At 40.0% G+C, this 13530-nt stretch overlaps 1 protein-coding gene across 2 annotated transcripts in view; it reads right to left on the reverse strand.

Moving 5' to 3' along the window:
- CACNA1S (calcium voltage-gated channel subunit alpha1 S) overlaps positions 1–13530 on the reverse strand; it is a 572869-nt gene that overhangs the window by 163442 nt on the left and 395897 nt on the right. For both annotated transcript variants that reach the window (XM_053706913.1, XM_053706914.1), the window contains exon 28: positions 1539–1649. In XM_053706913.1, the coding sequence (XP_053562888.1) occupies positions 1539–1649 (111 nt within the window). The remainder of the gene's footprint in view (positions 1–1538; positions 1650–13530) is intronic.

Here is a 13530-nt window from a genome sequence, read left to right on the forward strand (position 1 = left end):
TTGGAGCCTAATGCAGCCCTTCAGAGAACTCTAAATACCAGCGGTATTTAAAAGGTGCGGCCAGAAAAAAGCATGCGTAGCTAACGCACCCCTTTGGCCGCAAAACTCCAAATCTAGGCCTTGGTTAGCTTTCAATTAATAATAACAAGAGAACAAAGAAAATTTGATGATAAAAGTAAATTAGAAAGTTGTTTAAAAAGATATGCCCTATCTGAATCATGAAAGTTTAATATAAACTTTACTTTACCTTTAACAAAGCAATACCTAAGCTCCAGTCTGCCATACTTCAATAGGTAGAAACTAAACTAACATAAGCAGGCTGAGATAGGGTATATTGGGAAAGTTACTTCAGAGGATTTTGAGAGGCTTCTCATCTAGGTACTGAATATGGTTCTACAAAAATATATTTAAAAAACTAACTTTCACTCTAACCTAGATTACAAGTCGTGCGGTATGACTTTCTAAGCGCGATATGGTCTTTGTGTGCGTAATGTTCTTAGATTTAATATTACACGTCACACATTCTGTCTATTGGCTGACTTGAATTTGAAGAATCAAATCAGCCAATAGGAATTCAAGGGTACCCCTATATAAAAGGGGTACCTTGCATTCAATCTTCAGTGTGCGGCCGGAGATTGCATGAAGACGAGCTCCCTGTCGATGCTCTGAAGAGGATCACCGACGTTGCCACCGACCTCACCGAAGACTTCACAGCTGTCACTGGGATGAAGATTAAAAGATGGACCGTGGCCAAGATGAAGATTGAAGAAGATGGTCCCGCGATGGATAAAGATGAAGTGCCACCGGGATGAAGATGGTGAGTACCAATCATTGGTGAGTACCAATTTTGGGATTAGTGTTAGGTTTTTATTTTATTTTATTTACTTGTTTTTTTTAAAGATTAGGGCTTTTAAAATTTTCAATGCACAGCAAAAGAGCTGAATGCCCTTTTAAGGGCAATGCCCATCCAAATGCACTTTTTGGGGCAATGGATAGATCAGGTTTTTTTTTAGTTAGGATTTATTTATTTTGGGGGTTGGAGAAGTGGGGGGTTGTAAATGTTAGGGGGTAATTGTTTTATTTTTTATGCAAAAAAGCTATTAGCTTTTCATGTCCGCTCAAGATTTAATACATTTATCCCATAATGTGCAGCACCTATTAAAATGAAATTAGGACACTGTTTATTCTAGAGAAATATCATTTATTTTAACATACTCAGACAAAAAAAGAATAGCATGTTTCATTCCAAGTAAATGTGATCATGTTTCATTCCAAGTAAATGCTCATTGTACCATCCATTTGAAAAAAGACCACCAGAAAAACTTGTGCAATGATAAATGCCGACAGCGTATGCTGTCTGCATTTAGCTAGGACGAGCAGACATGATTTGCTACAGCGAATAATGTCCGCTCCCCCTTTAATAAATCTACCCTTTTGAGTCCTAGCACAATTATTACAATTTATATAACTGTGCCTATAAGTCTAAATAATTAATTCACAATATATATGTTTTTTACATAACTAAACACTAAACTTACCTTAGCCTTGAATGCCAATAATTTAAGAACCATTTCCAAAGTAAAGATTCCAGTAAAAGTCACATTTAAGAGGTCTGATAGGTGATCAAACTCAGGAGTCTGTCCATAATGCTAGAAAATAAGAAAAACACAAGGTCATATACCAAATGAAACACATTTTTTCAAATCTTTGAACAAGTGTGTATTAAAGCTATGATTTGAACTCTAAAATCTTGAGACAAGTCTCACATTGTGAACCTAAGAATCACACAAAATAGGTGAAGTTTGAGGAAAGTAATAACGAGAGTGAGTGTGAGGGTGGGAAATATTTTCATACAATGGCAGATTATAGGGGCCTTCAGGCTCGCCAGAAACAGAAGTTATGAAGAAGCGGTCTAAAGACCGCTGCTCCATAACTTGTCTCCCTGCTCTGAGGCTGTAGACATCAATCCGACCATTCCTATACGATTGGGCTGAATGACACCCCCTGCTAGCGGTCGATCGGCCTGCTAGCAGGTGGCGACATTGCACAAGCAGTTCACAAGAACTGCTTGTGCAATGATAAATGCTGACAGCGTATGCTATCAGCATTTATCGATGTGCGGCGGACATGATACGCTACATTGTATCATGTCCATCTGCACTTTAATAAATCGGCTCCATTAGATCTTAAAGGGACATCTTCTAGCAATTACTGAAACCTGGCTATCTTCCTCTGACACTGCTTCCATTGCTGCTCTGACACACGGCGGTCTCCATTTTAGCCACACACCTAGGTGTGTGGCTAAAATGGAGACCGCCGTGTGTCAGAGCAGCAATGGAAGCAGTGTCAGAGGAAGATAGCCATATATATTGTGAATCCTCATCCATCTCTAATGTAGAGAGATGGATGAGGATGCAGGTGCTGATAGGAGCAGGAGGGGGATAGTAAGACTCCAACACTGCCACCATGTCTCTCACCTGGCCTAGGCCAGGTGAGAGACATGGTGGCAGTGTTGGAGTCTTACTATCCCCCTCCTGCTCCTATCAGCACCTGCATCCTCATCCATCTCTCTCCTTCTCCTCCTTTGAAGTCCACTGCATCTGCCTGTTCTCCCCCCTCTCCCTCAAGGTGGCAGTTATCTATCGCCCCCCTGGACCAACCTTCCAATTCCTTGACAACTTTGCTGCCTGGCTTCTCACTTTCTCTCTACAAATACACCTGCTCTAGTCCTAGGGGATTTCAACATCCCCATTGATAACCCATCTGCCCCTGCTGCCTCTAAACTTCTCTCACTCACAAACTCATTTGGTCTCTCACAATCCACCCTATTCCCTACTCACCGTGACAGACACTCTATCGATCTGGTCTCTCCTACCTCTGCTCCCCTTCTGATGTCACCTGTCGCCCATTTCCCATCTCAGACCACCATCTGCTCACCTATAATCTCAATGTACACGCCCAAACCTATTTCTCCCCCCCGCCCCTGCACCTGTGGAAATCTGCACACTGTGGTTCCTCTCCAACTTTCTAACCTTATTCAAAAATGCTTCCCCCACACTTCCACGGTATCCTGCCCTGACCTTGCTACAAATCACTATAACAATATTCTCTCCTCTTCACTTGACACTCTTGCTCCTCCACAAATATGCAAAACCCCATGTCATCAGCTCCAGCCCTGGCACTCTCAGCAAACACGCTATCTACAAAAATGCTTCCGTGCTGCTGAACGTGCCTGGAGGAAATCCCGCTCTGAACCCGATTTCCTACACTATAAGTTCATTCTTTATTCTTAGTGATTGTAAATCCTAGAATTTGTGAAAAACTAGGATTTACCAGTGGAACAAATAAAGAGGATTTTCAGTCATGAAGTATAAAATACTTCATGCTGAAAGTTCCTTTATTTGTATGAAGTAATCGCTGTGCTGAATGCCTCAGGCAGCCCATGGCAGAACACTTTTTTGCTGTGAGGTGATCTTAGCCAATAGCGTGCCAGCTATTCGGCATGGCGCCAGCTTGCCCGCACGGCTATTGACTAAGAGGTGGAAAGTCATCTCACAGCAAAATAACATTATGCCGTGGGCTGCCTGAGGAGCTCAGTGCGGTGAACACTTCAGACAAAGGAACTTTAAGGAGTATATGCTGTCGGCATTTAACATGGCACAAGCATTTCTGGAGAAATGCTTGTGACATGCCGCCTGCTGCACATTTGCGGCCAATCGGCCGCTAGTAGGGGGTGTCAATCATCCCGATTGTATCTGATCAGGGTGATTGCAGTCTGCCACCATGAGTTAAGCTTCTTATTACAGGCACACAATAAATAATCATCCATTACAAGTGGCTGGTTATTGCTACTGCAAGCTCTGGTTAATTTTTAAAATGTACCCCAATGGCCCCCAAAATACAGTGTAGTATGCCATTTTGAAAATAAAAAATATTAGCATCTTTTATTTATTTTTTTAAAAAGCTGCACAAAGTAGTTTTTAGGTGTTAAAGTTGGCGGGTGTGGGGTGTTTCATATTGTGGTCTATGGGGAACTGTGTGCTCCCTGTAAATATATATGTATATGCTTTTATATATATATATATATATATATATATATATATATATATATATATATATATATATATATATACCTAATCCCAGATTTAGACTGTGCAGTTGAATTCTTTCAGTCCGTACTCCTACAAGTTTGGAATTTACATGCCCTGCTGCGTAAGGTGAGAGTAAAAGGAGCACATTTGAATTGGATCACAGCTGACCTCATTCAAATGTACTAATTTCGGGATTCATTGTGGTCAAAGTTCAAGCATACTGGCTCTATGAACAATCACTCTGTATATAGATAATGTCAAAATATATGCACTAAACAAACAAAATTGGCCAAGGCCCAATATTTCTGTGAAAATCTGAATAATAACATATCAAACCCTAGAAAGTTTTGGAAAGTCATAAATAACTTACAAACTCCACCAATCCACTCCCAACCCTCCACTGTCAATGTGGACAACCAAAACCCTGCAACTTCCCTTAGAAGTAGCAAATGCTTTTAACAATTATTTTGTCGGATGCTCCACCACCCTGATTGACAAACTAATAAATGGCACGCATCCTGAAGCTACAAATGTGTATCAGGCCCCACTAAATCAGCAAAGACCCAATATAGAGAAGTTCAATTTTAGACCTGTACCCATCAATGTCATTAAGAAACACCTTAATAATCTAAAAATGAAAAACCATTCTGGACCCGATCAAATCCCAGCAATGCTGTTGAAGCTCAATGCGCCGGCAATTTCTAAATCTGTCACAACCCTAATTAATGAATCCTTGGTGTCTGGATACATGCCCAAACTTTGGAAGACTGCAAGAGTAGTGCCTATCCATAAAAGTGGGGAGATAACCTTGGTTTCTAACTATTGCCCAATATCATTACTCCCAGTATTGTCAAAAATCTTAGAAAAATTAGTTTATACGCAATTATGTGAGTATTACTAACAATCAAACTATCTGACCTCTGATCAATCACTCCACTACAACTGCCCTCCTAAAAGTTTGCAATGACATCCAAACTGGCATGGAACAAAGAGACCTAACTGGAGCTATTTTCCTTGATTTTGCAAAGGCCTTTGACACAGTAGACCACGACATACTACTGCTTGAACTAAAAAACTCAGGTATTGTTGATCGCCTGCTAACCTGGTTTCGATCATATGTATCGGATCAATCACAATATGTCTCCATTTCTGACAGCGACTCCCTCATTCTCCCAGTCACGTGGGGTGTTCGCCAAGGTTCCATTCCCGGCCCCCTACTATTCACATTATTTATAAATGATCTGCCTAATGTCTGCAAATCCTCAACTGTACACATGTACGTAGATGACACGGTAATCTAAGCAAACAGTTCCGATCTGCTGCAGCTTGAAGCAGTGCTCCAAGACCAGTTCACAGAAGTAGAAAAGTTGATCTCAAATAACAAACTCTTCCTAAACACTGACAAAACTGTCACAATGATCTTTGGAACGGGACCTAAATTACACAAACTACAGCATTTCCATCTATGCATCAAAACAAAATCAAATTGCACACTGACCGCAGTCCACTCTTTCAAATACTTAGGTATGTTGTTAGACCCCAATCTATCTTTTGGCCTCCACATAGAAAAACTTGCATCTAAACTTTATCCAAAACTAGATGCCTTGTACAGAAACAAATCCTGCCTCAGCCCTACAGTAAAGAAAAAGATTGTACAGCAAATGCTGATGTCAATCATGGATTATGGGGATGTAGTATATGCACCTGCACCGCAAACTCACCTTAATAAACTTAATAAACTTAATAAACTGGAATCCAGACGCACCCTCCATCTTTCCTGCCTTGTCTTTAAGAGCTTTTCTGGGAAGCTCCCATCCTACCTGAGCAGAATGCTCTCCCCGGCTATTCCCACCTCCTATAACCTCCAATCCAGTACCAGCACATTATTTAGCTTGCCTCAATACAAAAAGAAAGCAGCTCGATCTTCCTTTTCCTACAGAGCACCACAATTATGGAACGACCTCCCGCACACTTTCAAACCTTCCCGAAGCCTAATATCCTTTAAGAGATCCCTCTCTACATATCTCAAAACATAATGCACCTGTCATGGTTGATTATATATTTCCTACCTGTTCTATGTTAAAATTTTGTATTTATTATATTATATTATATATTGTGTATTATTATTGTTTTGTATTTTATTGTACCCTATTGTAGCAATGCAATGTTTTGTGGACCCAAGACATACTTGAAAACAAGAGAAATCTCAATGTATCCTTCCTGGTAAAATATTTTATAAATAAATAAATATACATAAACATTTGTGTTAATATGTGTATTTACACATATAAACTCAAATATATATGTACATAAGCATATACATATATATTTGAAATCTGCTACCCATCGCTGTGCGACTTACCCCCTTTGCTGTGCTAGGTTCTCATGCCGTGTCTTACGGCATGAGAACGAGGCTCCTATTGGAGCCTATGGAAGTCCGCTCTCGTGAGCGCAAGCAAAGCTTCCATGCAATGCAAACGCGAGGTTGTGTTTGCATTGCGGCTACCTTGTAATACTAGCGCAGATTTGCGTGTGCTGATATTACAAAGTGGAGCGCAAATATTTTACAGTAGCTATAAAAATTATTAATAATTATTAGCATTTTTTCAATATCTTATATGTAATAGCTACATAATACTCTTAAAGTGATGGTAAATTTGAGTGTTTAAAAAAGCTAGGATTTACCATCAATAAAAATAAACTGGACTTTCAGTGATGAATTTGTAAAAAAAGGGTGCTAAACTTACCCTATCTTTTCTCAGTGAGGTGACGTTTCCTCATCGAAACCAATAGCCGTGCTAGTCATCTAACAGTGTTTTGTATGCTAGCACAGCTATTGGTTTAAAGGTGGAAACGTCACCTCATTGTGAAAAGAGAGCTGTGTGTGGCCAGATGCGTTCACTTTAGTGAGGAGCCGCGGGTGAATTTAGCACCATTTTATTCTTACAAACTCATTACTGAAAGTCCAGTTTATTTTTAGTGATGTAAATCCTAGTGTTTTTTTAAACACTCAGATTTACCATCACTTTAAGATAATTAAAACTTCATGTCCACTAACCCGACACCACATTAGACCTAAATCATGTTACACATATTTTACATTCCAATGTTCTTCACATATACTTTTTTTTAATTGATATATATATATATATATTTATCTAGATAGATAGATTTCTGATGTTGTTAAGTTAAAATATATATCTATACCAATAAAGCTATATGACTAGATATATAGGTATAAATATAAATATATAAATATGTATTTAAAATAAAAAATAACAGTTTCAATGTATTTGAAGAACATTGGAATGTGAAATATTTACAGTAAATACACCGTAAAACACTTTATTAAATAATTATAATTGATTTATTTTTTAGACATATATATTATAGCTCTTTGCAGTTAAATATGTGGCCATATTCCATATACATTTAAACCCTTATAAATATTTTTTTTTTAATATTTTTATTAATTTTTTTATCAGATAGTGTAACTGTTTATTTATGTATTAATGTTGTGTTTGGTGCAACTTTTATTTTATCCCTAACCTAACGCAGCTTTTTTTCCTACCGCTGCTTCCAAACAACGCTGGTAGAGTTGTCTGAAGGGCTGTGTTAGGCTCCAAAAAGGGTGCGTTGAGCCGAATTTACCGCCACTTCAACCCTCAATATCAGCGTTGCTTACGGTAGCGGTAAGCTGGCAAAACGTGCTCGTGCAGGATTCCCTTATAAGAAACAATGGGGCAGTTTGGGCTGAAAAAAACCTAACACCTTCAAAAAAGCAGCGTTAAGCTCCCAACGCAGCCCCATTGTTTCCTATGGGGAAACACTTTCTAAGTCTGCACCTAACACCCTAACATGAACCCTGAGTCTAAACACCCCTAACCTTACACTTATTAACCCCTAATCTGCTGCCCCCGCTATCGCTGACACCTGCATTACACAATTAACCCCTAATCTGCCGCTCCGGACACCGACGCCACCTACATTATCCCTATGAACCCCTAATCTGCTGACCCCCAACATCGCAGACACCTACATAATATTTATTAACCCCTAATCTGCCCCCCCAACGTCGCCGTCACCTAACTTCAAGTATTAACCCCTAATCTGCAGACCGTCCTCGCCGCTACTATAATAAATGTATTAACCCTTAAAGCTAAGTCTAACCCTAACACCCCCCTAAATTAAATATAATTTTAATCTAACGAAATAAATTAACTCTTATTAACTAAAGTATTCCTATTTAAAACTAAATACTTACCTGTAAAATAAACCCTAACATAGCTACAATATAACGAATAATTATATTGTAACTATTTTAGGATTTATATTTATTTTACAGGCAACTTTGTATTTATTTTAACTAGGTACAATAGCTATTAAATAGTTATTAAGTATTTAATAGCTACCTAGTTAAAATAATTACAAAATTACTTGTAAAATAAATCCTAACCTAAGTTACAATTAAACCTAACACTACACTATCATTAAATTAATTAAATAAATTAGCTACCAATACCTACAATTAAATACAATTAAATAAACTAAATCAGAAAAATCTGATTGGCTGATTCAATCAGCCAATCAGATTCAAGTTCAATCCGATTGGCTGATCCAATCAGCCAATCAGATTGAGCTCGCATTCTATTGGCTGATCGGAACAGCCAATAGAATGCGAGCGCAATCTGATTGGCTGATTGGATCAGCCAATCGGATTGAACTTGAATCTGATTGGCTGATTGAATCAGCCAATCAGATTTTTCCTACCTTAATTCTGATTGGCTGATAGAATCCTATCAGCCAATCAGAATTCGAGGGACGCCATCTTGGATGACGTCATTTAAAGGAACCTTCATTCGGCGAGTAGGCGTCGGTTGAAGAGGATGGATCTGCGTCGGCTGGGAAGAAGATGGCTCCGCTCCAGATGGATGAAGATAGAAGATGCCGCTTGGATGAAGATGTCTGCCGGTCTGGATGTCCTCTTCTGCCCGGATAGGATGAAGACTTCTGCCGGTCTGGATGTCCTCTTCTGCCCCATCGGATGAAGACTTCGGCCCGGCTGGGTGAAGACGACTCAAGGTAGGGAGATCTTCAGGGGGGTAGTGTTAGGTTTATTTAAGGGGGGTTTGGGTGGGTTAGAGTAGGGGTATGTGGGTGGTGGGTTTTAATGTTGGGGGGTTGTATTTTTTTTTCAGGCAAAAGAGCTGATTAATTTGGGGCATTCCCGCAAAAAGCCCTTTTAAGGGCTGGTAAAAGAGCTGATTACTTTGTAATGTAGAATAGGGTAGGGACTTTTATTATTATTTTTAATTTTATTTTATTAGGGGGCTTAGATTAGGTGTAATTAGTTTAAAATTCTTGTAATATTTTTTTATTTTCTGTAATTTAGTGGGTTTTTTTGTAATTTAGTTTATTTAATTGTATTTAATTGTAGGTATTGGTAGCTAATTTATTTAATTAATTATAGTGTAGTGTTAGGTTTAATTGTAACTTAGGTTAGGATTTATTTTACAGGTAATTTTGTAATTATTTTAACAAGGTAGCTATTAAATAGTTAATAACTATTTAATAGCTATTGTACCTAGTTAAAAAAATACAAAGTTGCCTGTAAAATAAATATAAATCCTAAAATAGCTAGAATGTAATTATTCGTTATATTGTAGCTATATTAGGGTTTATTTTACAGGTAAGTATTTAGTTTTAAATAGGAATACTTTAGTTAATAAGAGTTAATTTATTTTGTTAGATTAAAATTATATTTAATTTAGGGGGGTGTTAGGGTTAGACTTAGCTTTAGGGGTTAATACATTTATTATAGTAGTGGCGAGGTCCAGTCGGCAGATTAGGGGTTAATACTTGAAGTTAGGTAGCGGCGACGTTGAGGGGGGGCAGATTAGGGGTTAATAAATATTATGTAGGTGTTGGCGATGTTAGGGGCAGCAGATTAGGGGTTCTTAGGGATAATGTAGGTGGCGGCAATGTGCGGTCGGCAGATTAGGGGTTAAAAATATTTATTATAGTGGCGGCGATGTGGGGGGACCTCGGTTTATGGGTACATAGGTAGTTTATGGGTGTTAGTGTACTTTAGAGCACTGTAGTTAAGAGCTTTATATACCGGCGTTAGCCCATAAAGCTCTTAACTACAGCCTTTCCATGGGCGTTAGGAGTCTTGTTGGTAGAGGCTCTACCGCTCACTTCAGCCAAGACTCTAAATAGCGGCATTAGGAAGATCCCATTGAAAACATAGGATACGCAATTGGCGTAAGGGGATCTGCGGTATGGAAAAGTTGTGGCTTGAAAGTGAGCGGTACGCCTTTACCTGGCCGACTCTAAATACCAGCGGCGGACAAAAGCAGCGTTAGGAGCCCTTAACGCTGCTTTTGACGGCTAACGCAGAACTCTAAATCTAGGTGATTTACTTTTCTCAAAATTTTATTTTTATTGAGGTTAGAATAGTTTATACACAACAGTCTCATCAACCAAAATACAGATCACAACATAGGTTATACTGACATGACATGACAGTCCGGGCACCTCATTTTTCTGTACATTTAATAGTTTTGCAATGTCCCCAGACAGACAGGTCCAATCAAGGGACCAAAAACTGAATAAAGCCTTAGAGGACATGTTATCAGAGAAAATAGTAGAAAATAGGACTTCAGTGTTTATGTATTAGAAACGGGCTGAGGACTAGACATATGCTATCAACATAAGGGCAGTATCAGATATGGTCATTAGATAAAAGTGAGGTCTCAGAACGGTCCTCAGTAATTATAAGCTTACTTATATATTAACACCGAACAATGATAAAATTACAAACAGTAATAAACTATTATCTTGGATAATCTTCAGGGAACTAGGAAATCCTAACCACAGTTAAATTTCCTATATTATAACCCCGGGAGCCTTTATATATGAATACAGGGGAAATCTTAGTCATGGCTCTACGGGTTGGGCAGAGACTCCTTAACTCTGCCAAAAAGAAGTGCAGGGGAGGGAAATTCCTCCCTAACCGCACAGATTTGGTGGGGGGGGGGGGGGGGCGGGGGATAAGCCAGGAATAGTATATTTTGTCTTTGCTAACTTACATACCTAACAATTAAGTCCACCCTATACTAGATATGAGATTAATAAGGAAAGTCTATATATATAGCCATTTCTCAAAGGTTCACAAAAAAAAATTATATTCTTATAGGCATTGGTTAATATTAACTATAATATAAGTGTATAACCTGAACATAACTTAACAAAACAAAATAGCAAAATGCCAGTACTGTTATCATCTGGATCAGGGCATTTTGATGGGGATCATGTTTTCTAAGTGCATGGCAGAGTTATAACGGTAGTCAGAAAGAGCAACCTACTAGTAATATAAAGCAGTAGTACTGGAGAGATCTGCTAATCTATGTGGAGTTGGGGCCATAATACACATCAACAGTGGAGTGGTGTGCCCGGTGACCCCCCCGCCCCCATCATACCATATCAGAGATCTGGTCCAAGGACTGCAGTATAGGAAAATAAGATCTCACCCCTCCTGTAGCATGCCATAGTTATTTCTGATACCCCCAGATCTAGAGCAATAATACAGATGAATACATTGTTACATAAAGATGTCTGTCAGGCATATGGCCTAAGATACGCAGCTGACTAGGAAGCATAACTAATAGAGTTACAAATATAGGGTCTGATTAATTACAGAGCTTATGTTATCGTGAGATCAGTGCACAAAAATAAGAGGAAACACATCTATCTAATAACTAAGTAACGCAGTATAGCATAGTAGGTGTACAAAAGCTGCACTGACTTTCAGTCAGACCTCCCTGTTTATATGCATATCCATTCTTTTTGCAGTGCAGACCTATACACCAGGCAGTAAGAATATAGGCATTGTAGCGGAGAGCAATATTAAAATACTCCCAATAACCGGACGAAACACAGTTTGGGAGTCAATAACTCACAACCCAGCCAGTTTTCAGGTTTAAAACAGAATGAACTTTATTAAAAAGGCTATGCCTAGTATTTATGCAGGTCTGACCTCCCAGATGGGGGGTTGAAAAGAATGTTGTAGATTAGATGGATGGAACACGCCTTTTGACATGATACAATAGAATACCTTGCTCAAGCTGATAACAACTTAACCACAGGACACACACTTGGCTCTTCTTATCACTAAGGCGTCGTCTCTCTAGATGTGATTGAACAATGGAATGGTAATCACTAGCTTTAATGAAAGTACACAATAGCTGAGACTAGTAACCTTGTCGTTCAAGAATAGTCTTCTTAAAGCTAAACACATTTAACTCCTTCAGTACTGCCAGAAGGGTCTGTCACATCTACATAGCACACAATACAGCCTATAGACAACCTTTCTTACATTATAGTCCAGAAGTGGCTAGGTTTGCCACAATGCTCCCCCAGAACCAAGCCGGCATACACAGTCTGATCCCAACGGATCGGCTTGGGGATGTCCGGGGAAGCACTCACAGATCACTTTTCAAGTTCAGTTTGTCTGGACAACCCGTCGGCGTTACCGTTTTGTTTCCCTGGGCGGTAATGGATGGTAAAGTCGAAGGGCTGCAGCGCCAAACTCCAGCGCAGCAGCCTGGCATTGTCCCCGGCCACACGGTTCAGCCACACCAACGGGTTGTGATCTGTGAGTAAGGAAAAAGGTTGTCCATACAGGTACGGCTGCAACTTTTTGAGGGCCCACACCACGGCCAGGCATTCTTTTTCGATGGCGGCGTAGCTTACTTCACGGGGCAACAACTTTCGGCTCAAGTAAGCTACGGGGTGTTCTCCGCCATCTGCTCCAACTTGGCTCAGCACTGCCCCCACTCCAAACATCGAAGCGTCTGTGTGAACAAGAAATCTTTTAGTTGGATCGGGTGCAGCAAGTACAGGCGCATTAGTTAGAGCCGTCTTTAGTTGTTGGAATGCCTGCTCACACTCTGGGGCCCAAGTAACTTGTCGGGGAAGGTTCTTACGTGTCAAGTCAGTCAGGGGTTTGGCTAGGGCACTATAATTGGGCACGAACTTTCTGTAGTACCCCGCCGTGCCTAAAAATGCCAGTACTTGGGTCTTGGTCCTAGGGGTGGGCCACTTAGCAACAGCTTCAATTTTGGCCGGTTCGGGTTTCTGGTGCCCGCTCCCCACCCGGTGGCCTAAATACTGCACTTCTGCCATCCCGATATGGCATTTACTAGGTTTCAGGGTCAGCCCTGCCTCCCCTATACGGTCAATAACTGCTCCTATATGCTGTAGGTGTTCTGCCCAGTTCTGGCTATATATGGCAATATCGTCCAGGTATGCGCAGGCATACTCCTGGAACCCGTCCAGTAGCCGATCTACCATCCTTTGAAAGGTCGCCGGAGCGTTCTTCATCCCGAAAGGCATGACCCGAAATTGGTATAGGCCAAACGGGGTGACAAACGCTGAC

The sequence above is a fragment of the Bombina bombina genome, chromosome 3 (assembly GCF_027579735.1).
Source record: "Bombina bombina isolate aBomBom1 chromosome 3, aBomBom1.pri, whole genome shotgun sequence".
Taxonomy (NCBI): Eukaryota; Metazoa; Chordata; class Amphibia; order Anura; family Bombinatoridae; genus Bombina; species Bombina bombina.